Genomic DNA, 26591 nt, shown 5'->3' with positions numbered 1-26591 from the left:
GAGACCACTAAGATGGCCAGAATTGAGTCAGAGCTTCTCCTGAGATTGAATTAGACTGTAACTTGATTCAGTGAAAAATACACGAATTTCTCCCGTGTGCCTGTCCTTTAAAAGCACTATGTGATTTACCCTCATATAACTCCTTGGGATACATATTTGTACATCCATTTTACAACTGAGAAACCTAAGTCTCAGAAGCAACTGGTCCAAACCACAGGGCCAATGTGGTATGAGCTGTGACCTAAAGTCCAACCCTCCTTCAAAGCCCTTACTCTTACACTATGGCAAACTGCCTCTAAACTATATCATATTTCATGTAGTGAACAACTGGCTTTTGTTACTATTTACCCAAGGACATAAAACTGCCATGCTGCTTGGTGGCCTCTGTAAAGATTCATGGAGACATCATATTTCCTATTTAGATACAAATTTATTAGTATCCAGTTAGGTACATATTTCCCATTATGTGCCAACATTTTAAAACATTTTACCAAGAAACCTAAATAAGATTACCTTTTTTGGTCCTAAAATCATTACTATAAATATCTTAGGAACAGTATTCCAGCTTTTCAAAGCATTCCTTTTAATATGACAATAGTTTAACTCCTACTCTTTTTTTTCACTTTCCTACTCTTAAGGACTGTGTCTTATCCACAAATTCCTTTGTAACTTCCATTATTTGAACTACCAGAATGACAATGATTTGAAACCCTTCCACGTTGCTGCAGGGCCATGTGGATATGTGGTTGTGTAGTGGGTTGAATGTTGTTGTTCAGTTGCTAAGTCATGTCTGACTCTTTGCAGCTCCATGGACTGTAGTCTGCCAGGCTCCTCTGTCCATGTGATTTTTCCCAGGCAAGAATACTGGAGTGGGTTTCCATTTCCTTCTCCAGAGGATCTTCCCAACCCAGGGATCGAACCTGTGCCTCCTGCATTGGCGAGTGAATTCTTTACCACTGAGCCACCCCCAAGCCCAATGGGTTGAATGGTGTCCCCCAGATTCATATCTACCAGGAAACTGAGAATGGGGCCGAGTTTGGAAGTAGGGTCTTTTCGAAAGTTATTAGTTAAGATGAAGTCATGCTGGGGTAGGCTGGACCCTAAATCCAGTGCAGATGTTTTCCTTAGAAGAGGAGAAGGAACACAGAGATATACAGAGAAGATCAAGGTGGAGTCATAGACTGGAGTGACAAGCTACAAGCCAAGCTACAAGCTGAGGAGAGCCAAAGCTTGCTGAGAGCCTCCAGAAGCTAGGAAGAGGTGAGGAAAGATTCTTCCCTAGAGCCTTCAGGGAGAACATGGCCTTGCTGACATGTGGATTTGGGGCTTCTAGCCTCCAGGACTGGAGAAGGCAATGGCACCCCACTCCAGTACTCTTGCCTGGAAAATCCCATGGATGGAGGAGCCTGGTAGGCTGCAGTCCATGGGGTCACTAAGAGTCAGACACAACTGAAGTGACTTAGCAGCAGCAGGAGCCTCCAGGACTGTGAGAGAATAGATCTGTGTTGTTTCTAAGCCACCAAGTTTGTGGTAATTTGTATGGCAGCCCTAGGAAACTAATACAGTGGTTTATGCTGAGTTTCCTTCCTACTGGTTTTACACTGGCAGAAAACACTTCAGCAATCACTACCATAAGTAAATTACCTCTATAGGGGACTTAATTAGAGTAGAACAATGTTACATTATTTGGTTTTATATGGTGCCTTTCATACATATGTTTCCTGAAGCTGTTTTACTAAGTACTGTGTTAAAGTGAAAACGACTGTGAAGCTATTGTATTATGAACCTTTCAATAGTGGACTCAGAGCATTAGGCATGAACAGCTGTCATTATGGAAGAAACAGAAAGGCTTGAAAGTGGAGTGATAATGTCCCACTACTGTTGCTAAGTTGCATCCATTTTTAAACTTCCAAAGAATAAGTGATCTGGAGAAGGAAATGGCAACCCACTCCAGTAGTTTTGCCTGGAGAATCCCATGGACAAAGGAGCCTGGTGGGCTACAATGCGTGGGGGTCACAAACAGCTGGACACGACTGAGTGACTAACACACACAAGGTGTCATATCTAAAAAGACAAGCCCGGAGTGAAGGGAAAGATAGAACATCTAACCCTTGACCCTGGTAGAGCACCTGAGAATTAACAAAATCTGAAAATAACACCAAATTTGAAGCAAATGTAATGGAATACATATGTATATCTTTTGTAGCTTCTGATATGTTAGGGGTGGGAAAGAGTCACTAAGAGAGACTTTTCTAAAGAGGGAAGTGAGCAATGGTCAATTTTCACCAATGGGAGACTGACCCTACAGGGATCTACACTGAACTGAGGATCCACACTGAATCTTCGGGCTGTCTTTCCATGGGTGTAGGATGCATGTCCTTACTAGTTTAGCAAAATTCAGAAGAGAAATCATGGCCCATTTGTTGGGGGAAAAAAAAGAGTTAACACAGCAGTCCTGAGATGGCTGTCTTTAAAAGGCCTGCTTCCTAGGTTGGTCCTTGGCTGGCATCTGGGAACTTGAACTTTGGTGGGAGGGTTTCCACCATTCCCAGAAACAATAAGGATGGCTCACTCCCTAAACTGTTTGTAAAAATACTATGGATTATGCTGAACAGAATCTTTTTGGGAGTCTAGAAGCTGGCTTCATGCTAGGCAGATGGTGCCTATGTGACCAGTCCCCAATAAAAGTCTTATGCACTCTGTGTCTAATGGGCTTCTATGAAAAGTAGCATTTCACACATGCGGCCACAGCTGATTGCTGGGGGAATTAAGCATGAACTGTGTGACCCCACCAGGAGAAGACCCTTGCAACCTTGTGCCTGGTCTCCCCTGGCCTTTGCCCATGTGCCTTTTCCCTTTGCTTTTTATCCTTTTTTTGTAATGAATCTTAGCCATGACCATATCCTGAGTCATGTGAATCCTCCTAATGGATCATTGAACCTGGGGTTGGTCTTGGGACCCTGACATACCAGCTCCTCCACAATATCAGTCAACAGCTCCATCTGAGCACTCCCTTTCACTCCCCAGTGGTGCCCTCAGATTATATGATACTCAACTGAGACTTAGCTAAAGAGGACTCACCCATGATATATGCTGTATATATTGGCTATGTTGTTGTTCAGTCGCCTAGTCATGTCCGACTCTTTGCAACCCCATGGACTGCAGCATGCCAGGCCTCTCTGTCCCTTACCATCTCCCGAAGTTTGCCCAAGTTCTTGTCCATTGTATCAGTGATGCCATACAGCCATCTCATCCTCTGATGCCCTCTTCTCCTGCCCTCAATCTTTCCAGGCATCAGGGACTTTTCCAATGAGTCAGCTGTATATATATTGGCTGTATCACATGGCATGCAGGGGCCTTAGTTCCCTAACCAGGGATCGAACCCATGCCTCTGGAGTCTTGACCACTAGACTACAAGGGAAGTCTCCTGTCCCCCTCACCCACTACATTTTGACAAGTGAACAGGTTTAATTATTGTAATCAAATCAGAAAAGAGTAATGGGGCTTCCCTTGTGGCTCAGCGATAAAGAATCGGCCTGCAATGCAGGAGCTGCCGGAGATGCAGGTTTGACCCAGGTTAGGAAGATCCCCTGGAGCAGGGCATGGCAAGCCACTCCAGAATTCTTGCCTGCAGCATCCCATGGACAGAGGAGCCTGGCAGGCTACAGTCCAGAGGGTCACAAAGAGTCGGACACAACTGAAGCAACCTAGCATGCATGCAAGAAAAGAGCAATATATTTTATTTTGAATGTATTTAGGTCTTTACTTCTTGATCTGGTTTTTCCTTCTTTTGGTGGCTTAGACAGGACCAGCTTGTAAGGGTACATTGTTTTTTAAATTTGCAAGTTAAAACTATGTTTATTTGCTGATATAAAAACGTTGCTGGCTGTCCTTCTGTTCTCCAGTGCATCAAACTTGTTCTTGCCTGAAGCTTTTGTACCAGCAGCTCTTCCTGTCTGAGACGCTTTCCCTATAGCCTTGAATACCTCGCTCTATCTTTTCAGTGAGCACTCCCCTTAACAGTCACCTCCTCAGAGAGGCCTTCCCTGACCACCCACTCTAAGGGAGCCCCCACTCTACCCACAGATCCCCCTGCTTTGACTTCATCATAGCACTTATTTCAACCCTCTATGGTATTCATGCTTTATTTTTTGTTTACTGAAAGCCTCCTCCCTCTAGAATATAATTTCTACTTGAAAAAGTATTTTGTTTGATTTGATCAGCATTTTATTCTCAGTGCTAAACCAACACCTGGAAGAAAAATCAGGCATTCGGTAAATATTTTTGAATAAATGAATAATTAAATCATTTGATTAAATAAATGACATTTTGGAAATTGCACTTAACAGTTTTCAGGACACTGGCCCAATTTGCTTTATTTCTGTTTTCTGTTGCCATATTCAGTATTTTCCCCATCAGGTTTTTTTCACCAGGCCCCCAAAGCAGCCAGGCAGGCAGATTAGTGAAGCAACACTGTCAATCAACGTCAGCTGTACGCTTGCCTCAATTCCAAAGGGCCAGCACTATCATTTAAACATATCCAATCTCTTTGCATCTTTCAGAGTTTAACTGCTACAAAAAGTAAGGAGGCAATTGCAATGGGTTGTACTGTGCATATTGGCAGGGTCGATGCCATTAAGATTCACTTCCTTACTTCTCCTGTTCAATTACTTCTGTGCAAGGCGGTGGATTTTCCTTGTCTTCTTCAATTTAGACTTAGTGAATTTCTGAATCTCAGCCATATCTTGTTTGTCAGGTATTTGGGCAGATGAAGCAGTGATGGGGTGCACAAAAGAGTCAGATTTCCACAGTATCTACTCTACCCACCCCCCATTTCTGACATCTCCATCACCCATTCCAGCCTCTTATGATATTGCACTACCCTAATTTTCCTTGTACTTAACAATGTACTCCTGTCCCTCCCTAAGTGTACCTGTCCTTGAGGTTTGCTGCTGCTGCTGCTGCTGCTAAGTCACTTCAGTCGTGTCCGACTCTGTGCGACCCCATAGACAGCAGCCCACCAGGCTCCCCCGTCCCTGGGATTCTCTAGGCAAGAATACTGCAGTGGGTTGCCATTTCCTTCTCCAATGCATGAAAGTGAAAAGTCAAAGTGAAGTCGCTCAGTCGTCTCCGACTCTTAGCGACCCCATGGACTGCAGCCTACCAGGCTCCTCTGTCCATGGGATTTTCCAGGCAAGAGTACTGGAGTGGGGTGCCATTGCCTTCTCTGGTCCTTGAGGTTTCAGTTCAGTTCAGTTCACTCAGTCGTGTCCGACTCTTTGCGACCCCATGAATTGCAGCACGCCAGGCCTCCCGGTCCATCAGCAACTCCCAGAGTTCACTCAGACTCACGTCCATCGAGTCAGTGATGCCACCGAGCCATCCCATCCTCTGTCGTCCCCTTCTCCTCCTGCCCCCAATTCCTCCCAGCATCAGAGTCTTTTCCAATGAGTCAACTCTTCGCATGAGGTGGCCAAAGTACTGGAGTTTCAGCTTTAGCATCATTCCCTCCAGAGAAATCCCAGGGCTGATCTCCTTCAGAATGGACTGGTTGGATCTCCTTGCAGTCCAAGGGACTCTCAAGAGTCTTCTCCAATACCATAGTTCAAAAGCATCAATTCTTCGGTACTCAGTCTGCAATTCTCCCACAATGAGACGTGCGTGCTTAGTTGCTCAGTCATGTACAACCCTTTGCAACCCCGTGAACTGTAGCCTGCCAGGCTCCTCTGTCCATCGGGATTCTCCAGGCAAGAATACTGGAGTGGGTTGCCATGCCCTCCTTCAGGGGATCTTCCCAACTCAGGGATCAAACCCAAGTCTCTTGTGTCTTGCATTGGCAGATGGGTTCTTTACCACTAGCAGAACTTGTGAGCAGATTGTTTTTCCCAGGATCTGTGTAGAGCTCCTCTAACAAAGGACTTCCAGTGGCAATTGTTGTGTGGTGAGCAAGCACAGAAAAGAACATGTTTACACTCGTCCTCCGCTTTCAACCCATGCTTGGCTATTTGTCTCTTGCTTTGGAGGTCCTGCCCACTCCCCTGATTGCTAGGCCCTGACCTCTTTCTGGCTACCGATCTGCACTTCTGCACTCCTTCACTCTCTATTGAATGCTCATCTATTTCTCCAACTGTACCTTCTTCCAACCACTAGTTCACATGTGATACTCACTGTCATTCACTTTGTCCTATATAGAGGATCCCCACTGAAACTTCTTTCCTGGTTGTGTCCCTGGCTTCATCCCCTAACCAGCTTGTAATATTATTCTGGAACAAAGCATATTTCACTCTGGTGGAAACAGAATTATTAGGCAAATAGAATTCTAACCAGTGACAGCATATTTAGAAGAAAAACTCTTTTATGTTTATTTATTCTTCTTGTCCCTTGCATCCAGAAGATGAACACAACACGGCTTAATACTAACACTGTCTCATCTGAAATAACATAACTAAAAGTTTTAAAGATGAGTTATTTCAAATCTCTTCAGCAATTCAAATGAGGTGGATTCTTTAGTACATACTAGGGTAGCGGCCATAAAAAGCAGGCAGTGTCTGCAGGGAGTTGCTTTATGACATATCGTTTTCAGAAAATAATCATTAGTCTTTGATATCAAGTGTGAGATATTTAAACAAAGACATTTGCTCTGTGTTTCTCTATCAGGCATGATACAATGGTGAGAACACTGCATGGGGAGTCAGAGGCCCTATGTTTCAGTCTCTAATTATAGTATAGTGATTCAGAGCCTTTTCTCACCTCTACTTTCATCCAGGTAGGGCTGAGCTACTTAGTAGTTGCTGATAGAATGTGAGTGGAAGTGATTGTGCTGCTTCCCTGCTAAGGTGGCTTTGAAGTGAGCATCCTGTCCCCAGGCACTCTTCCCTAGCACCTGGCTGGATGTTGACACCCAGGATAACCTTGGGGGCCACATGTTGAAGACAGCAGAGCCATTTTCATCCCCAGTCCCTAAATGGCCACATAAATAATCACTCCTTCCATCTTATCAGGAACATTTGTACTATGTTAAGCTACTGACATTTTGAGATTTTTGTCTTATAGTAGCTAGTATGTCCCTAATAAAGTTGTTTCACTTCTTTATGCCAATCTGGGTTTTTATAAGGATTAAATGAGTCAGAACAATGCCTTACATATAATAAATGTCCAATAAATGTTAGCCCTCAATATTACTTCCTGCTCTGATGCTAGCAGGTTATGGGTCTTTGAACATGTCAATTTCCCTGGCCTTCCATTTCTTCAGCTGAAAAACATAAGAGTCATGCTTGATGACTAAATCTCCTGGAGTTTGAAATTCTATAATCAGAAGCCTCTTCAAATTGCTAAGAAAAAAAAGAAAATTAACCCAAGGAAAGTGGCCAGAAGATGAGAGAAATTCATTCAGGACATCAGGTAAAAAGGTAAAGAACAAAAACAGAACAGTCCAAAGGATGCTGAGAGGGAAAACCGCTAGTTAAAGAGAAGCATATTTTCTTTTTAAGATGTATCCATAAATTATGAAATAAGCTTCCAAGAGAAGATTTACAAACCGGGCTGTATCTGTGAGACTTTCATTCACACCCAAATGAATATCGTCCGTAGTAAGAAAACAAGGGTGTCCTCCCAGAAGTGCAAAGCCTGCAGTAAAAGAGAGAGAAGAAAGGCTTTTTGAAAAAAAAAGAATTAAAGTAGTAAACAAAATCATGAGGTCTCAGCACCATCTCAATTGAAAAGTCAAAATCTTTCAATCTCACCAGCCTCTCTCATAGGGAATTCCCAGGGAAAGCAAAATGAGGAGCTGAGAGAAGTATATGAGATTTTCTGTACTAGCACTTAACTCTCCTTCAGATGTGTGACCATCTCTCCACCATCTTTTCAGAACTGTGTGATTATGGGCCACTGTTCCTTTCTGGAAGCTATACCTCATTTTTAATCTTAAAATATATAAGTGATGTCCACCAGGAAAATGGGAACATCAACTGTAGTATGGGATGTCAGGGATGGCAATGGAACACTGCTCAGTAATTAAAAGAAATGAACTGTACACACAACATGGATGAATCTCACAAACATTTTGCTGAATGAAAGAAGCTAGACGCAAAAGAGTACATAATGTATAATTCCATTCATATGAAGTTCTACAATGGGTAAAACAAACATAGAGTGGCTGAAATTAAAACACTTGTTGCTTCTGGAGAGGGTGATTGGCTGGGAAAGAGCATTGGTGAACTTTCTGGGGTAACAGAAGTACTTTATTCCTTGACAGAGATGGTAAGGTTACATACCAATACATGGGTATATGTATTCTTCAATACTTACTGAATTGCACACACTTAAGGTCTGTGCATTTTCCTATATATACATTATACCTTTATAAAAAATTGAAAATAAAGTGAGCATTGAAATGGCAGTTTCAGTTCTCTAAAAATAAGCAAGATCGAACTTCTCTGGTGGTCCAGTTGTTCAGAATCCATCTGCCAATGCAGAGGACATGATTTCAATCCCTGGTCTGGGAAGATCCCACATGCTGTGAGGCAAGTAAGCCCATGCGCCACAACTACTGAGCCTGCACTTTAGAGCCCGTGAGCCACAACTCCTGAAGCCCATGTACCTAGAGCCTGTGCTCTGCAACAAGAGAAGCCACCACACTGGGGAGTAGTGGTGAGTGCTGTGGCCGCTGTGATGGCCTTTATGGAGCAATGAAGACCTAGCCCAGCCAGAAATAAATAAAATTTCAAAAGTTAGTGAGATCAAAGGTCATGCAACTGTTTTATTTATCCTCCAACCAAGACAGAGCTAAGCACCACTTACATATTACCCTCGCCACTTTTCAACCCTCCATGAAATGTGAGATTACTGCAGACTTCTAAGCAGATGAAGCTGGCCCCTTTCCCACCCTCATAGCACATCCCATTGGTCTGGGAGGATGACAGACAGGGGTCTGCCTCAAGCCATAGCTAAACTCTGTGGGAACAAGGAGAACCCTTTTATCACACACCCTGGGGCAATATTATGGGAAATGATGACATCCAATCAGAACTTTACTCTCTCATCTGAGACAGGTTCAATAGGCAGGCTTTCTTAGATATATATACATATACAATGTAAAGGTATAATTACAAGATAGAGATTTGTCTGAGGGAGTTTGCAAACATTACTTTTTCCCTCCTTGGAAACATTACTTTTTTACCTAACTTGTCTTTTGGGAAATATGCAACAGTCGCAATTTTCTAATCCTACCTGTTTCCTGTGAGAAAGAGAGAAATCATTAATTGCATGGAGAATTGTGTGATAAGGAGTATTAGACCTATAACAGAAACTCAACCCAAAGTCTCATGAAACAACCCAGTGAAGCCTTAACACATTTTTCTTTTTGCATTCCACAGTGAATTTTTTTTTAATTTTAGAAAGAACATTCAAACTACTGCACAATTGCACTCATCTCGCACACTAGCAAAGTAATGCTCAAAATTCTCCAAGCTAGGCTTCAACAGTACATGAACTGAAAACTTCCAGATGTTCAAGCTGGATTTAGAAAAGGCAGAGGAACCAGAGATCAAATTGCCAACATCCATTCGATCATAGAAAAAGCAAGAGAGTTCCATAAAAACATCTACTTCTGCTTTATTGACTACACGAAAGCCTTTGACTGTGTTGATCACAACAAACTGTGGAAAATTCTTCAAGAGATGGGACAACCAGACCACCTTACCTGCCTCCTGAGAAATCTGTGTGCAGATCAAGAAGGAACAGTTAGAACTGGACATGGAACAATGGACTGGTTCCAAATTGGGAAAGGAGTACGTCAAGGCTGTATATTGTCACTTTGCTTATTTAAATTATATGCAGAGTACATCATGCAAAATGCCAGGCTGGATGAAGCACAAGCTGGAATCAAGATTGCTGGGAGAAATATCAATAACCTCAGATATACAGATGATCCCACCCTTATGGCAGAAAGCAAAGAGGAACTAAAGAGCCTCTTGATGAGAGTGAAAGAGGAGAGTGAAAAAGCTGGCCTAAAACTCAACATTCAAAAAACTAAGATCATGGCATCTGGTCCCATCACTTCATGGCAAATAGATGGGGAAACAATGGAAACAGTGACAGACTTTATTTTGGGGGGCTCCAAATTCACTGCAGATGGTGACTGCAGCCATGAAATTAAAAGATGCATGGTCCTTGGAAGAAAAGCTATGACCAACCTAGACAGCATATTAAAAAGCAAAAAGCAGAGACATTACTTTGCTGACAAAGGTTCATCTAGTCAAAGCTATGGTTTTTCTAGCAGTCATGTACGGATGTGAGAGGTGGACCATAAAGAAAGCTGAGTGCCAAAGAATTGATGCTTTTGAACTGTGGTGTTGGAGAAGACTCTTGCGAGTCCCTCGGACTGCAAGGAGATCAAACCAGTCAATCCTAAAGGAAATCAGTTCTGAATATTCTCTGAAAGGACTGATGCTGATGCTGAAGCTGAAGCACCAATACTTTGGCCACCTGATGTGAAGAACTGACTCATTGGGAAAGAACCTGATTCTGGGCAAGATTGAAGGCAGGAGGAAAAGGGGACAACAGAGGATGAGATAGCTGGATGGCATCATTGACTCGATGGACATGAGTTTGAGCAATCTCCAGGAGTTGGTGATAGACAGGGAAGCCTAGTGTGCTGCAGTCCATGGGGCCACAAAGAGTCGGGCATGACTTGAGTGACTGAACTGACTGACTGACTATGACTTGAGTGACTGAACTGATGACTGACTTCTAGGTATCTCTGTCACATCTCACTCCCATACTCCAAACTAATACCCAGTGGCCTCTTCATCGTCTTTGCTGTGTGTCTAATAGACATCCCAAACTCCACACTTCTAAAACTGAACTCCTGATCTTCGTCTCCATCCTGCCTGATTGGCTCTATCCTGCTCCATCCTGCTGACAGTTGCTCAGATGGAAACCTTGAAGTCATCCTTCACACCTCTCTTTTACCCGATACATCAGGAATCTTGTTGACTCTCCCTGCAAAATATTTCCCGAATCTAGCCCTCTTATCTGGCCCAAATCTGCCATCACCATGGCCCCAGCCTCTATATACTGTACCTACCTGTTGACAGCTTTCACTGCTTCTATCTTATTTCCACCCCTGAAAAGTGAAAGTGAAAGTCTATCAGTCATGTCTGACTCTTTGCGACCCCATGGACTGTATAGTCCATGGAATTCTCCACCCCTAGTGCCCCAGTTTGGAGAAGGCAATGGCACCCCACTCCAGTACTCTTGCCTGGAAAATCCCATGGATGGAGGAGCCTGGTGGGCTGCAGTCCATGGGGTTGCTAAGAGTTGGACACGACTGAGCGACTTCACTTTCACTTTTCACTTTCATGCATTGGAGAAGGAAATGGCAACCCACTCCAGTGTTCTTGCCTGGAGAATCCCAGGGACGGGAGAGCCTGGTGGGCTGCCGTCTATGGGGTCACACAGAGTTGGACATGACTGAAGCGACTTAGCAGCAGCAGCAGCAGCAGTGCCCCAGTTTATTCTCAACAGAGCAGAGAGATCCATTTAAAATGGAAGTTAGGAGCATCCCTTGTGATCCAATGGTTAAGACTCCTCACTTCCAATGCAAGAAGCATGGGTCTGATCCCTGTTTGGGTAACTAAGAGCTCATATGCTGAACTAAGGCCTCACATACTGTGTGGCATGGCCAAGAAAATAAATTTTCTTTTTAATTTTTTAATTTAATAAATAAAATGCAAGTTAGACAATGTTCTTCCTCTTTTCAAAACCCTCCAAAGATTCCTCTGTTTACTCAGAGTAAAAGGCAAAGTCCAAATAATAGGATACATATCTTTCCCTCACTTGCAGGCAGTCTTGTCTTTATTGAGAGCATTGATCACCATCCACCATGATACATCATTCACTTACAATTTATTATGTCTATTGTTTATTGTCCGCATACCAACTAGAATTTCAGCTCCATGAAGGCAGGGATTTTCCTATCTTTCATTCACTGATAAGTTATAGCCAAGCAGAACCCTTATGGGGCCTCAGGGAAAAGCCTTCCCCTGTATGCTCTGCTTTAGGTCCTCTCTGAAGTACCTAGATAATGGTATTTGATGCACATTTCCTGAGTTGTTTTGCAGATGTAAAAAGCCATCCTCTCTCCAACAAAGGGAAGGTGTTAAGTACTTGAAGATCTTGAATACAAAGCCCCAGGCCTCCTGGAGCCTAAAGATTGGTAAAGCTTGTGACATCTCCCTGCTCCCTCACCATCAGCCAGTCAGAGAACCCTGCACAAGCTGATCACAGACCTTGTGACCCCCGCTTCTGCACCTGGCTTTTAAAAATGCTTTGCTGAAACCCTTCTGGGACCTCAGGGCGTTTAGGGCATCATCCACCCTTCTCCTTGCATGGTTCTGCAATAAACCTTTCCCTGTTCCGAACTCTGACCTTTCAGTTTGTTTGGCTCACCGTGCATTGGGCACACAAGCTTTGCACTAACAATATCAGTCTCAAGAACCTAGAATAAATATGGGCACATAGTAAGTGGCTTCCCTGGTGGCTCAGATCAAGAATCAATCTGCGATGAGGGAGACCTGGGTTCCATCCCCAGTTTGAGAAGATCCCCTGGAAAAGGGAATGGCAACCCACTCCAGTGTTCTTGCCTGGAGAATCCCATGGACAGAGGAGCCTGGCGGGTGGCAAAGAGTTGGACACTACTGAGCAGCTAACATTTTCAGTTTTTTCTTTCACATAGTAAGTATTCAACACAAACTTGTTGAACAAACGTAGGAAGGATTTTGACTCTAGGGAGAGAACCCATTCTTCTTACTTGCAAACGTCTCCTACTTTTGTTTATGGACTTTTCTATTATCTGTTAAATGAGCTAATAGGATTTTGTGATGATTATAATTATGAATCACTCTTGAGCACTTAATCTGTTTCTAAACAAGGGAAATCACCTAAACAAATATGAATACTGCATATTCATCAAGAAAGTATTTATTATGCCCCTACTATGTGCCTGGCATAGGGAAATGCCACTGAGGGTTGGGGGCTGTGGAGGAAGGTTTCAGTTTAAGACCTCCTGGCTGGTCTACTTGAAGTCATGCTCTTACTTGGACTAGAAGTCATTTTGCTAACAATCCAGGTTTAGCTTGTTGTGTTTTCATTTTTTTCTTTGTGCTATAAAGAAGGTTCACATCAAATCTGGACTTAGCTGATAGGGGTAGGAAGAAAGGTCACAGAAAGTGTTAGGAAATAGCAGCGGAAGCTCTGACAGAAAAAATGTAGCCTGCCATATCAGCAAACAAAGGATGCTGTGGCTGTCAAGCCATCAGCCACTACCACTGCCCCAAGTGTGAGCCTTGAGGAAACTCGGGATGAAGACAAAAAGGCTGCCCACTCCCAAGCCCTCAGCCGCTGCAGCCACCCCAACAGTGCACCCTGAGGGGACTCGGGATGGGAAAGAACAGGATGAGTGCTCAGTCACTTCAGTCCCGTCCGACTCTTTGTGACCCCATGGACTGTAGCCCGCCAGGCTTCTCTGTCCATGGGAATTCTCCAGGCAAGAATACTGGAGTAGGTTGCCATGCCCTCCTCCAAGGGATCTTCCCAACCAAGGGATCAAACCTGTGCCTCCTGTGTCTCCTGCATTGCAGGTGGGTTCTTCACCCAATGAGCCACCATAAAAGCCTAAGGACAGGATACTGGTGCTGGATAGCTAAGATGCATATCAAAGGAATGATTTCCATGAGCCCAGACTCTGGTAATACATAGAAAAGCTCTTCCAATACATAGAAAAAGACGAAATTCATTAACTTGAGATGTCTGGTTTCTTTCATTAATGGTAATCGTTCAATGTTCCAACGACCTGGTTTTAAGTTCAGAATTCCTATGTATCCTGGCTGTTCCCTGACCTCTTCTGAGCAGTCCCTCAGAGCTAACTGAGAGGCTGCCTCCCGGGCTTCAGTCCTCAGCAAGTCCACTGAATAAAACATAATTCTCAACTTTCAGTTTGTGGAATATTTTTCAGTTGGCAAAGCCTTCAGCAGTTCTTGAAGGAGATAAAATGGGAATCCATTGCCTCCAAAAAGGAATCGCCTCTGCAATTTTTGGTCACCCATCAGAAAGAAGCCTCAGACCCTAGTCCAAAAGCACAGGTCAAGCATTTGCCAGTTTATCTGACCTGGGTGGCATTAAGTGCTTCAGTGGTGCTAGTGGTAAGCAACATGCCTGCCAATGCAGGAGACAGGAGATGCAGGTTCAATCCCTAGGTCGGGAAGATCCCCTGGAGGAGGAAATGGCAACCCAGTCCAGTATTCTTGCCTGGGAAATCCCACAGACAGAGGAGCCTGGCAGGTTACAGTCCATGGGGTCACAAAGAGTGGGACACAACTGAGCATGCCTTAGCATGCAGAACGCTTATGGAAGATGTCAGACATTCTGAGAAGCCACCAGGAGCTGCCATTGCTGAGGAGAGGAGGGCAGAGGGACAGATCTCTATTCTCTCTTCACTCTTCATCCAGAGGGAGTTTGTTTTTATCTCTTTCATTTGTGCATACATATTAGATATTTTTGAACAAAGGGTTTCATCTGTTAATATCTAAATTTCTGTCTGAGAAAATAAAAGTCCATCTTACTTTGCTCTTTCTTGTCCTCAGGGATCCCTGCAAGCTTTGGAAGAAGGGGTATAAATAGAATTCACCTAGGAAATGTGAGGGCTCCAAGGGTTCTTGCTGGTAGAGATAAGGCAACTGTTGCCCTCTCTGTGCTTTACTTTCATACCCATGGCATAGTATCACGGTTTCACCTTTGCAAAATGACAAATTTGAAAGAGCTTGGAAAGCACAACCTTGAAAGTCAAATACCAGTGTTAAATAATGAAAAGAACCATCTCTTAGGATGCCCTGTGCATTTTTCCATCCAATACTGCACTTACCGAGATTAATAAATGTATCCATCTATCTGCTCAATTAATTTGCAATGAAGGAGTATAATCATCAGTAGTCACACAGGAGAATTGTCTGGCATACACAAAAAGTGAGTGAGGAATGAATGAGCTACAGCTACAGGCAGCGACATTGATACAGCTCCCAAACATAATGCTGAGCAAAAGAAGCCAGACACAAAAGAGCAGGTACTGAATGACTCCATTTCTATAAAGTTCAAAAACAGCTAAACTAATCTGTGAGGTTAGAAGCCACGATAATGATTACCCTTGGGGGTGGGGCAGAGAGTAGCAAATGGAAGGAGATACAAGGGAGGACTTCTGGGTGCCATTCACATTGTTTCTCTATCTGGGTATTAGTTACAAGGATGTATAACAATTCATTGAACTGTGTAATTAATTATTTGAGCATTTTTCTGTATGTGTCTTACATTTTAATAAAAATATTACATGAGTAATAAATATGGCTTGATTTGGGTGGAGAATTTTATTTTGTCTCCTAAGATAACACTAGGGAAACCTCAGTGGCTCAGACAGTAAAGAGTCTGCCCACAATGCAGGAGACCCAGGTTCAATCCCTGGGTTAGGAGGATCCCCTGGAGGAGGGCATGGCAACCCGCTCCAGTATTCTTGTCTGGGAAATCCATGGACAGAGGAGCCATGGTGGGCTACAGTCCATGATGTCACAAAGAGTCAGATAAGACTGACCAACTAACAAACTAATACTGCTGTATCGTTGCAACTCAGGTTTGGGATGGAATCCTCAAGGACTGTCCAGTGAGGATCACCCCATCCCAGAGGCTGGCGCAAATCTGGGGTAGAAATAGTTTTAATTACATCCTATTTTCATTCTAAATAGCAGGGTAATAGGTTTTGATGAAAAATTGTGCCAACAGACGACTATTAAGATGCACATATACATAATAGAAATGTACTGCCATGTTTTGGGTTGAGGTTTACCATTTCTATATGCATTGAAATTAGCTGCTTACTCTGACTGATTCTCCTACTATTGAGTTTGGCAGGATGCCATCTCAATGAAACCCATGGGTATTTATTGAAGATCATGATGAATACTCTGAACCATAACTTTTATGGTCATATGTTCCTTTCCTCATGTATTTGTTGATTGTAATTTTGTGCAGATTTCTATAAAGAGTACTTTATAGAAAATCATCATTTAACAAAATGCTTAATGCCACCTGTAGAAACCATTTTGCTGGAATAAAACATGACTAACACGTGCTCAAATTAAATTAGATGTTTAAAAATATGTTTAATAATAGCTTCTAATCCTGGGCCTGCCATTTATTAGCTATATGTCTGCGGGCCTTTTGCTGAACCTATTTTAGCCTATTTTCCTCAGTGTTCTCACCCTCATGGAGTTGTCCTGAGGATTAAGTGAGATAATCCATGTAATTAACGTAGAGCACTTAGTGTAGGGTCTGTGCCCAAAAGCTTATTAAATCTTCACTCTTGGTTTTATTAGTAGCTTATCTACCACCTGACATGTGCATGGTAAAACTGATCACTTATTCAGGGATATGTGAAATTAAAAATAACATTTGAACAGAGAAACATGGTAGACAACATCAACAACTAAGAAAAAAAATAATTTGAGAAAAACTTAACATTGAGAAAATTGTATGTATTTAATCAATTCTTTGATGGCTTCAGAAAAGAACACCTCTCTTAAGTACTAATGATTTTTAAAAATGATAACCAGTGTTGAAAAGGAGCAGAATTTCAGAACTACTGACTGGTTTATGCAATATTCATTTTTCCATTGCTGGACATCAGATGTCAATGTGACCTTTTAAAGGACCCAGCTTTAAAGAACAAACTGTTCTCATCAGTTTTCTTCCTAGGACTTTAAAGATTAGATGACACCTTATATGTTTCCTTTCTTCCTCATTCCTTCTCTCAATGGGCAAGGGGAGTGCATTAACAAGACAGTAAACTTGAGATCTGAACCCTGGTGCTATTTGTATTAATTGCATGAACTTAGCAAGTCACTTGATCCCTCTGAACTCCATTTTGTTATGTATTTGAGATACCTCATTACTGGTCCTTACAATGCAAGAACTGCATGAAGTGGTTGTTTGCTTCTGAGCCCTAGAAAGTTCTGATGCTTGTAAGTAGGATAAGATACACAAAGAATCAACCAATATGTTTTCGTCTGTGGTACCTTTTCCTCAATCCTATCCATTTGCCCTTTGGGGCAGTCATGTTATTGATTCAAGGGAGGTCTGATGGAGTAGAAATGCAAAGAGAAAAAAGAGGTGATGAATTTCAAAATAGGTTTTTTGAAACTCATTACAGCAATCATAATTTGAGAAAAAAGATATTTTGAGTGTCAACAGCTAGGATTTCAAGTACAAACAACAGACTTGAAAGAATGCATGGTAGTTAAAGCCAGTTTTTCCTCCTCCTTTATCACCTGGGAACTGGAGGGGAAGAAGATGAAGAGCAAGAGCAAAAAAGCAACAGAAACAGACATTGGTGGACCTTTGACACTGTTTGATCAGTTTGTGCACAATGATTGGCTGATGGTGAGTTAGAAGGGTAGTGTCACAGGGGTTAACATTATCAGTCCTTAGAGTCCTGCTGTCTGTCCCCCAGGTCACGTACTGAAGGGTGGGAAGCATAGTGGAAATTTCAGATAAGTTTGGGGGACACCAGAGCTGAGAACATCTGTCTCTTTTAAGACAGAGTTCAAGGAAGGGGCAAATATTCTAGAACTCCCTGGTACCCAGAAAGAGGAAGGAACAATAGAGAGAGTCTTGCAATATCTCTGTGCCCACTGTGGCGTGGAGAGCTGACAAGAGCTTGAGAGTATAACCAAGCAGGACCCTATAGGATTTCTCAGGGACAGACCTTCCCCCATATCCTCTGTTTCAGCTCCTCTCTGAGACATCTATATAATAGTATTTGGTGTAATAAATTCTCAGAGTTGTTTATCTAAAAATCCCCACCAAATGGAAGATGTTAACTACTTGATGACTCTGATCACCTAGCCCCAGGCCTCCTGGACTCTAAGGACTGATGATGTTAACCCCTGTGACACTACCCTTCTAACTCACCATCAGCCAATCATTGTGCACAAACTGATCAAGTACCTGCAACCCCCACCCCCACCCCCTCACCTGGCTTTTAAAAATGATTTATCGAAAATCTTCAGGAAGCTCAAGTCATTTTAAGGCTTGAGCCACCTTGTCTCCTTGCATGGCTTTGCAGTAAACCTTTCTCTGCTCCAAACTCCAACATTTCAGTTTGTTTGGTCTCACTGGAAGTCAGGTACATAAACTTGTGTCAACAAGTGAGCCTAACCAAGAGCTATCTCAGATCTTGTGATAGTAAAACAAACTCCTCCACAGTGAATGGGAGCCAGTCAAGGTCCAGTAGGGATACAGAAGTCCCAGCAGATTCCAGCATAGACATTTGATGATGATGTCCTGATGCTCAAAGACCAGATCCCTATAGCCCTAGATGCCTTGACATTGAGATTCTCTCTAGGACTTAACCATGACTGTGGGAAAAGTATGAAGAGACCCTAAACTGACAAAATAAACGATGAAATGACAGGATTTGGATTGCAGAGATTGTTTCCATCATCCAGCAGAATTGATATAAACAAGGAAAAGCTCTTTACACATTAGAAAAATGCACATTTCTTGCTCATGTTGAATTGAAAGCCTGAGAATTTATGACCACTAATATTCTGTACTGAACATGAATTATTTGAGATGTCTACTCAAGTCCTCATGGAATTCCTGCAGATGAGGCTCATCTTCCTGCTTGCAGCTGCTGTGGGAATCAGAAAGAACATTCAGAGGCTTCCATTGCTACTCTTGGTGACATTGTTTTCCCTTTGTTGTTGCCAAAGAGACAGATAAATCCCACCACTGGGCTCCTCCTCCCAGGTCCTCACCCATTGGCCCCCTCTTCAACACAAGTCCAAGTTTGTCTGTGAACTCACCTGTTTCTGTGGACAATCTTGTTCGAGTACTTCTTTTTTCAAAAATCATGCCTAAGGACTTCCCTTGCAGTAAAGGCAAATACTGAAAGTCAAGGATAATAATACAATTAAACTAATTAAAATGAAATATACATTTTATATCTACTAGCAAGGATTATATTTTAAGATTTACTCTTTACATTATCAGAAACTGTAGAATAATTAACACTGCTCCCAAATAAGCATTCATATGTTATTTACAAAGTGAATTTAAAGAGTTTATTTCCTGTTGTATACAAATAGGGGAAGGAAAGAGGAATCCCACAGCTTATTGACATGTAATGAGAAAGTAATATTAGTTGCTCTGGGTTCAACCTGAACACTTGTTCCAAAATGTATTCATATTTCATATTGGAACCATCTTCTTACTTAAATCTGTGGAAATGTTACAGGGAAGAACTGACTCCATATTGGATCTGTTTCTTTTACTTTAACATTTGCTTCCAGTTGCTTTTGTTCACTAAAAAGATACTGTCCATATATAATGGCCTGCCTTGGTGAAACCTGCTCATCTTCCTGAATGTTAAACCAAAATGCCTTTGTTCAGGACCCTGTCCACTTGTGGATGGCTACAGGAAGGAAGAAATTAACATATCCTATCCCTAAATCTGGCCATTCCAGGACATATTTGCAAGATTAATGTCCTTTTTAATTTACTTCCTCACCTCCCCCATCTCTGTTCTATAAAAGAGCCTGGCATCCAGACCCTGATAAGATGGCTATTTTGAGATATTAGTCTGCAGTCTTCTTGGTCAGCCAGCTTTCCGAATAAAGTTGTATTCCTGTCTTCAACCCTTGTCTCTCAGATTCATTGGCCTATCATGAGGCAAGCAGAGCAAGCTTAGACTCAGTAAAAGAAACTTCTACCAATGTTCAATGATTTCAAAGATGCTTGTTTGGGAAGTGTCTTCTCAGCTAGGAACATGCTTCTCTGTCACAACATGGGGCACTCAGACTCCTAAAGATGACACCCCAGAGTTTCAAATACACTTTCATCATGCATCCTTGGGAGAGCGCAAAGGCTTCGTTTCTAGAGCGCAAAGGCTTTGTTTCTAGAAGTCATGTGGAAATAATCTGAGTTTGGGTGTGGGGTGCGGCTCTTTCTCCTTCCTCTGCTATAGATGGAATTCCTGATAGGATGAGTTCTAGAACAAATAGATTCCTGCCAGCTAACCTTCCTCACCACAAAGTGTGTAAAACAAAAGCCTGGGGTCTCGAGGTGGGGGGCTTTTCTCCTTGTTTCAAGGTCTTCTATAGGAACCGATAGCATTTGGAGTCACACCTGTTTTTGGTTCATTCATAGGAACTTGGAGAGTTTGTGAGCTAGATAAGAGAATCAAGATTGTGTACAACTTTCTCAATCTGAAACCAGCTCTTTCAAATGCTTTTGAACAAGCTTGGAATATGAAAACACTTTCACAGTTAAGCAGTCTAAATGAAGCTGCTACATTAATTGTGTTTCAAACATAAATTGCTCAAAATGCAGAATAATGCTTCCAGCTAAGCACCATATCCCATTTCTTCTCCTACTTGGTTACCTTTTAACTGGTTCTTTGCTAATCTAAATTTTTAACACCATCACATCATCCTGAATTTTCTGAAATTATCCTAATGATGAAATATCTGATCTTCATCCACCACTGAAGTTTGTTGCTAGGAAAAAAATATATCATCCTTATTTTAAATCTGCTAGAAAACAGAAAAGAAGGTAAGGGTAAAAATAAAATCGTTCCATAGAAATGATTCCTTAGGTTCTGATTCAGTTAATAATGACTTTCAACATTTCACATGAAAGAAATGCAATGACTTGTCATTGAATAACTGATTTTTATGCTTTTTGTATGCCTGTGCACTCAGTGATAATCAATTACCTTGCCTGTGTGATTTCATTACTTAGCTACTGTTTAGGAATTTTAATGTATTTTCTTTTTCTTCTTTCTTTGTAAAGGCTGTCTTTCAAAAGGCTGATTGAAACTTCCCTGGTTGTCCAGTAGTTAAGAATCCATGCTTCCTTTGCAAGGGGCATGGGTTTGATCCCTGGTCAGGAAATTAAGATCCCTCATGCCATGCCATGCAGCCAAAAGAAAAAAAAAAAGACTGATTGGTAACAGTGGAAGGTAATATGGAAATACCACATACCTCTCCTTTCTGTTTTATCCTGAATTTCAGATCTGCTGATAGCCATAGCATATACTTAATTTCTTCTCCTGTAAAGTTCTTTAGAGTGAGGAGGTCACGGCCCTTCAGCTGTACTTTATCCTGTAGTGGTTGCCCACATCTATGAAAAAGAAAAAGAAAAATATATATTTAAGAAAACAAAACCCATGTCCTATGGTAATTCATTGTTTAATTTTTGAAACAAAATATAGCAAATCACGTGTAAACTCATGTGTCTCTGCAAAGTGCTAATGCTTTCAAATTGATATGGCTGTGGTTTACATTTTACATATCCAGTTTTTTGAGTGTTGAGAGAAAAGAAAAACTTGAGGAAAGAGGTTGAATTCTGTGCTGAAAATAATCATAAGTGTCTTTGTTACTTCATAGTTAGTCAAGTTACCCAAACTCTCTGCACTTAAATTTCTCACCTAGAAAATGAGTATAAGAAGCTCATAGAGTTGTTGTGAGGATGAAATTATTCGATATATGGAAATCAGATAGTGTCTGGCATATAATAAGTATTTGATAAATTTTAGCTAGTACTATTGAAATCATTGTTGTTTAGTCGCTAAGTTGAGTCTGACTCTTTGCAACCCCATGGACTGTAGCCCGCCAGGCTCCTCTGTCCATGGGATTTCCCAGGCAAGAATACTGGAGGGGGTTCCAATTTCCTTCTCCAGGGGACCATCCCGACCCAGGGATGGAACCCACATCTCCTGCAATGGCAGGTGGATTCTTTACCACTGAGTCACCAGGGAAGCCCCGTAATTGAAATCATTAGATGGTACAAATAGAATTTGTATGTACATACAAGAGAAAACAATTTCATTCAATTTCCTCTACTGCCTTTCAAATCTATCCTTGAAGAATTGTTCTTTGTTGTCCCCGGTCAGCTACAGTGGATCCTGTGGCTTTTCTAGTAACTTTCAGGGAAAGAAAAAGTTCTCTGCTTACGTTACTCCCTCAAAGAGTCTTGGTTAAAGAATGTATAATAATAATGATAATTTTTTTGACTTTAATAAATGTACTGCAGGTTAATACCCTTTTCCTTCCAGCTCATGCCTAATTTAAGCTGGCCTCCTCCACAGGGGAAGGAGAACCATGAACTGTTTCCTCTGTTTCCTTACCTTCAGTTCCTCCAAGTAAAGTCAAAGGAAGGTGAGGAGTTAAGGGCCAGGCAAAGTCTGGTTCTGTTCTAGCAGTCTAGCATTGGTATAGGTGTTTGAGGCTGATTCTTTTCTGGGGTACTTTTGAGGGTCCATGGAAGAAGTCTCTCGTCACTGGGAATTTCTCATAGCAGTTCTTGATGGTGGACATTTACATTGTCTTTGCCATTCAAGGAAACATATCCAAACTCGTTTTGCTGGGATCTCCCCAACCTGGGTGTTTCAGGAAGTCTTTTGGTCATAAAGTGACACAGCACCATGATAGGTCTCTTTCTTCATCCATATTGGTTCACGGGAAACCCTGCATGTTCTTTGCTCTGACTAGAGTTGAGTCCGTCCCAGCATAGACTCTTGTTCTGCCATCAAAATAGCTAGCCAGCCAGTCCCTCTCTATATTTTCCATTTATAGGCCTGACATCACTGTACTGTGTCTCCAAGCTCTCCTACTGAAGATATTAGTGCCATCATAGCCACTTGCCCTAGTCTTGAAGTGAGGGAATAATTCTCATCCATGTGAGGCACATCATATACAATGGTGGTTGTTGTTGTTCAGTTGCTAAGTCGTGTCCGACTCTTTACAACTCCATGGACTGCAGCACTCCAGGCTCCTTTGTTCTTCACTGTCTCCCAGAATTTGCTCAGATTCATGTCCATTGAGTTGGTGATGTTATCTAACCATCTCATTCTCTGCTGCCCTCTTCTCCTTCTGCCTTCTATCTTTCCCAGCATCAGGGTCTTTTCCAGTGAGTTGGCTGTTCTCATCAGGTAGCCAAAGTATTGTAGCTTCAGCTTCAACATCAGTCCTTCCAGTGAACACCCAGGACTGATTTCCTTTAGGATTAACTGGTTTGATCTCCTTGCAGTCCAAGGGACCCTCAAGAGTCTTCTCCAGCAACACAGTTTGAAAGCATCAATTCTTCAGCACTCAGTCTTCTTTACGGTCCAATTCTCATGTCCATACATGACTACTGGGAAAACCATAGCTTTGACTGTATGGACCCTTGTTGGCAAAGAGATGTCTCTGCTTTTTAATATGCTATCTAGGTTTGTCATAGCTTTCCTTTCAAGGAGCAAACATCTTTTAATTTCATAGCTGCAGTCGCTGTCCACAATGATTTTGGAGCCTAAGAAAATAAAATCTGTCACAACTTCCACTTTTTCCCTTTCTATTGGCCATGTAGTGATGGGACCAGATGCCACGATCTTAGTTTTTTATACAATGGTACATAGCTAAAATCCTCTTCAAATCTACAACTCACCTCCTGGTTTCTACAATCCATTTTAAAAGCTGGAGGCAATCACCAGTGGGTTGCAAAACTAATTCTTGTGTACCTCCTTTGCAAGCCCTGTTTTAGTGGTCTAGCATCTCACTTTGGATTGAGGAAAGAGTCAGAACCTATTGGACCTGGGCAGAAACTGAGACCAAGTCCCATTTTAACATTCTATTACATTATGATGACAGTAATTGTTATTTGGGATAATCAGTATATAAAATGGACAGCATTTATTCTCAGTGTTCTCTCTATTTAATAATAATTAGTATTGTATACCATCAGAAATTATAAATTATGAATAACCAAGGTCAAATTGTGATTTACCATGTATATTAAGCATTTATTTTACTTGGAGTAAAATGACTGTCAGAAAATAATCATGCTTGAACTCCAGCCTAAGAAAAAAAAGCTTGTGCTACTTGAAATGAAGAGTAAATTATCTGGTGGAATTTATGTCTTTTTGCATTGATAACAAGATAATAAGTAAGAAAATAACAAATTCTCTCAATTTGTTGTTTTCACTGCATGATGTCAAATAACTCAGACAAATGTATATTTTCCTAAGTATCCAACTTTCTAGCAGAGCTTGTTTAATGTTCAGAAGGTGAATAGATTTTTTTTCAGTAGACCTTTTATGAGATAAAGCCCTTCAGAGATTCTAATTAGTAAGGAAAGGGGCTTCCATAAAGATGGAGGGTTTGTGGGTTAGCTGCCTAATGATTAATTGACAGATTTAATACAAGATCTAATGATATATTCAACTCTAATAAAGATTAGAGTTTTAAGCCTATATGTGCATTAAAATTTTGCTCAACATTCCTAAGACCTACCATTGTCTTCAACTTTTAAAAATGTGTGATTCAAACACTCTTCAGATGGAAATTTCTTTAAAGCAATTGTCTCAATTTTTTTAATAGAGATGCAAAACATTAAAAAATTTTGAAGATAGATCTACAATATATGTTTACTTATTTATATGTATTACTATCCTAATAGATTCTGCACATAACAAAACATAAAAAAAGAAATAAAAATTCTAAAGTGTAGAATAAGATTCAGATATTTTAAAAATAAATTTGTAAGTATACAAAAGAAATTGCTAGCTAAAGAAGTTTCTAGAATAGATATTCATTTTCTTCCTTTTACTGAAACCCTAGTAAAAAGCTTACAAAATTGTGTCCAAGATCTGGGTAGTAACAGAAAACAATTTGATAACTTTAGAGATGTGGCAGTTAAGCAGGAAATTTAATTTTATGTGTGTATGTCGGTTTTATGTTTGGCTCTGATAATATTAACTAGTGATACTATCTAGTACTATTTAGTGCTTGGAATATACAAGTACTGATATTGTTGAGAAGTAAATCCTTTGTCTGGTATTCATGCATTTTTCTCTGTCAGTTGGATCCTTCTAGGATCTGTAAACAGGTTTAACATGTCTGGCTTGGGATGGAGGCATGGCAGCTTAATCTTTCCCAATTCACACTGTCAACTACAAATAGGTACTTGCCATGGGCACTTACCATCTACCTCTACAAGGATTAAATCATGAGCTACTGTAGCTGCTGACCTTCAACACTCCATGAAAGGAGTTCAGGGTGGAGAGCAGGAATGAGGCACTCTGTGCTCAGGGGAAAAGCTGGCAGGACAGATCTTTAGATAGTTAGATAAATTCAGGAGCTAATTTTATGAGCCCAATTCCTGTATCTCCCCATATTTAGAAAAGCACTAAAATCCTTCACAGTGATGACTGTTCTTCATGACTAGCAAAAGCGTCCCGAGACTAGTAGAAACCTTCTGGAAAAATATGTGCTTGATTGCATGTACTTCCCCTTTACCAAAATCTCATACATACTGACCTTCCCCACTGTCTCTTTGGAGCAGTCTCTTAGAGCTACCTGAGGTGCTGTCTCCCAGGCTGCAGTCCGCACCTCATTTTGCATCCACACCGCAATAAAACTTAACTTGCAACTCTCATGTTGTGCATTTTTTTTAAAGTCAACAACATTTAAGGCAGCTCTGAGAGTATTATTTCTTCTGGAATAAGGTCCAAACAACATAAAATCACAGAAGATAAACTTTCTTGACTCTATGTCTTACAATAACACATTAATATTCCATGGGTTAAGATGTCACCTGATATTATATTAAAAGGGGAAGGGAAAAAACCTTCCTGGAAAACCCTACTCCCTAGATTCAAGAAATTTGGGAAATATCACTACAGTTGTTGAATTTGCATCCATCAAAACCAGGAAAAACAAACCACGAGCTAATTTTCAGGCCTTTTTTAATTCCCTAGAGTTCAAGCTCTGACTCCTGGCTATATTGGAGCCCACGAAAGCTGAGTTGCCAAACTCCAACACTTAAGGGATTCAGTATCCTCCCTTACTTTCGGCCCCTATAGGGTTCTGTTATATTTGTGTGCTTTAGTCGCTCAGTCATGTCCAACTCTTTGCAACACCATAGAGTGTAGCCCACCAGGCACCTCTGTCCAGGGGGATTCTCCAGGCAAGAATACTGGAGTAGGTTGCCACGCCCTCCTCCAGGGGATCTTCCCAATCCAGGGACTGAATCCAGGTCTCCCACATTGCAGGCAGATTCTATACTGTCTGAGCCACCTGGGAAGCCCTTGTTGCATCTACTCTGCTCTAAGTACTCACAGGACTATATGCTTCATTGAATGCATATCACAGATTTTAGAATTGTGGTGGTGTGGTTGAATCTCAGAGAAAAATAATTGGAAATGAAAAGGAAATAGAACTTTTGAAGAGCACTGATTTTTCTCCCCCCTTCCCATGAAAGGAAATAGCAAAATAATGGTGAAAGAGGAGGGGCAGCAACACCTTTAGCTGCTGCAAAAGAGCGTCAACTTCCAGCTCTTTATTGCCCAAACAGAAAACAGATTGGAAGAGGTAAAAGGTCTCTGAAGCTTTCTCAAGTTTATCCTTACAAACTTTAAGAAATTTCTAAGTTGGAGGTAGGGTTAGAGTTAGGGGTGATATTCTGCTTTTGGGATTGTGTTGTGAGAGGCTCTTTTTATTTCTCCATTG

The 26591-nt window shown here is 41.5% G+C and overlaps 1 protein-coding gene across 1 annotated transcript in view; it reads right to left on the bottom strand.

Moving 5' to 3' along the window:
• OTC (ornithine transcarbamylase) overlaps positions 1-26591 on the bottom strand; it is a 72980-nt gene that overhangs the window by 36609 nt on the left and 9780 nt on the right. The window contains exons 2-4 of the mRNA XM_025276087.3: positions 21087-21225; positions 18909-18990; positions 7539-7626 (exon numbers count right to left, since the gene is read on the bottom strand). Of these exons, the coding sequence (XP_025131872.2) occupies positions 7539-7626; positions 18909-18990; positions 21087-21225 (309 nt within the window). The remainder of the gene's footprint in view (positions 1-7538; positions 7627-18908; positions 18991-21086; positions 21226-26591) is intronic.

This window comes from Bubalus bubalis, chromosome X (assembly GCF_019923935.1).
Source record: "Bubalus bubalis isolate 160015118507 breed Murrah chromosome X, NDDB_SH_1, whole genome shotgun sequence".
NCBI classification, from domain to species: domain Eukaryota; kingdom Metazoa; phylum Chordata; class Mammalia; order Artiodactyla; family Bovidae; genus Bubalus; species Bubalus bubalis.
Note: the sequence above shows the minus strand (reverse complement) of the source record. Positions and strands in the feature narration are given on the sequence as shown.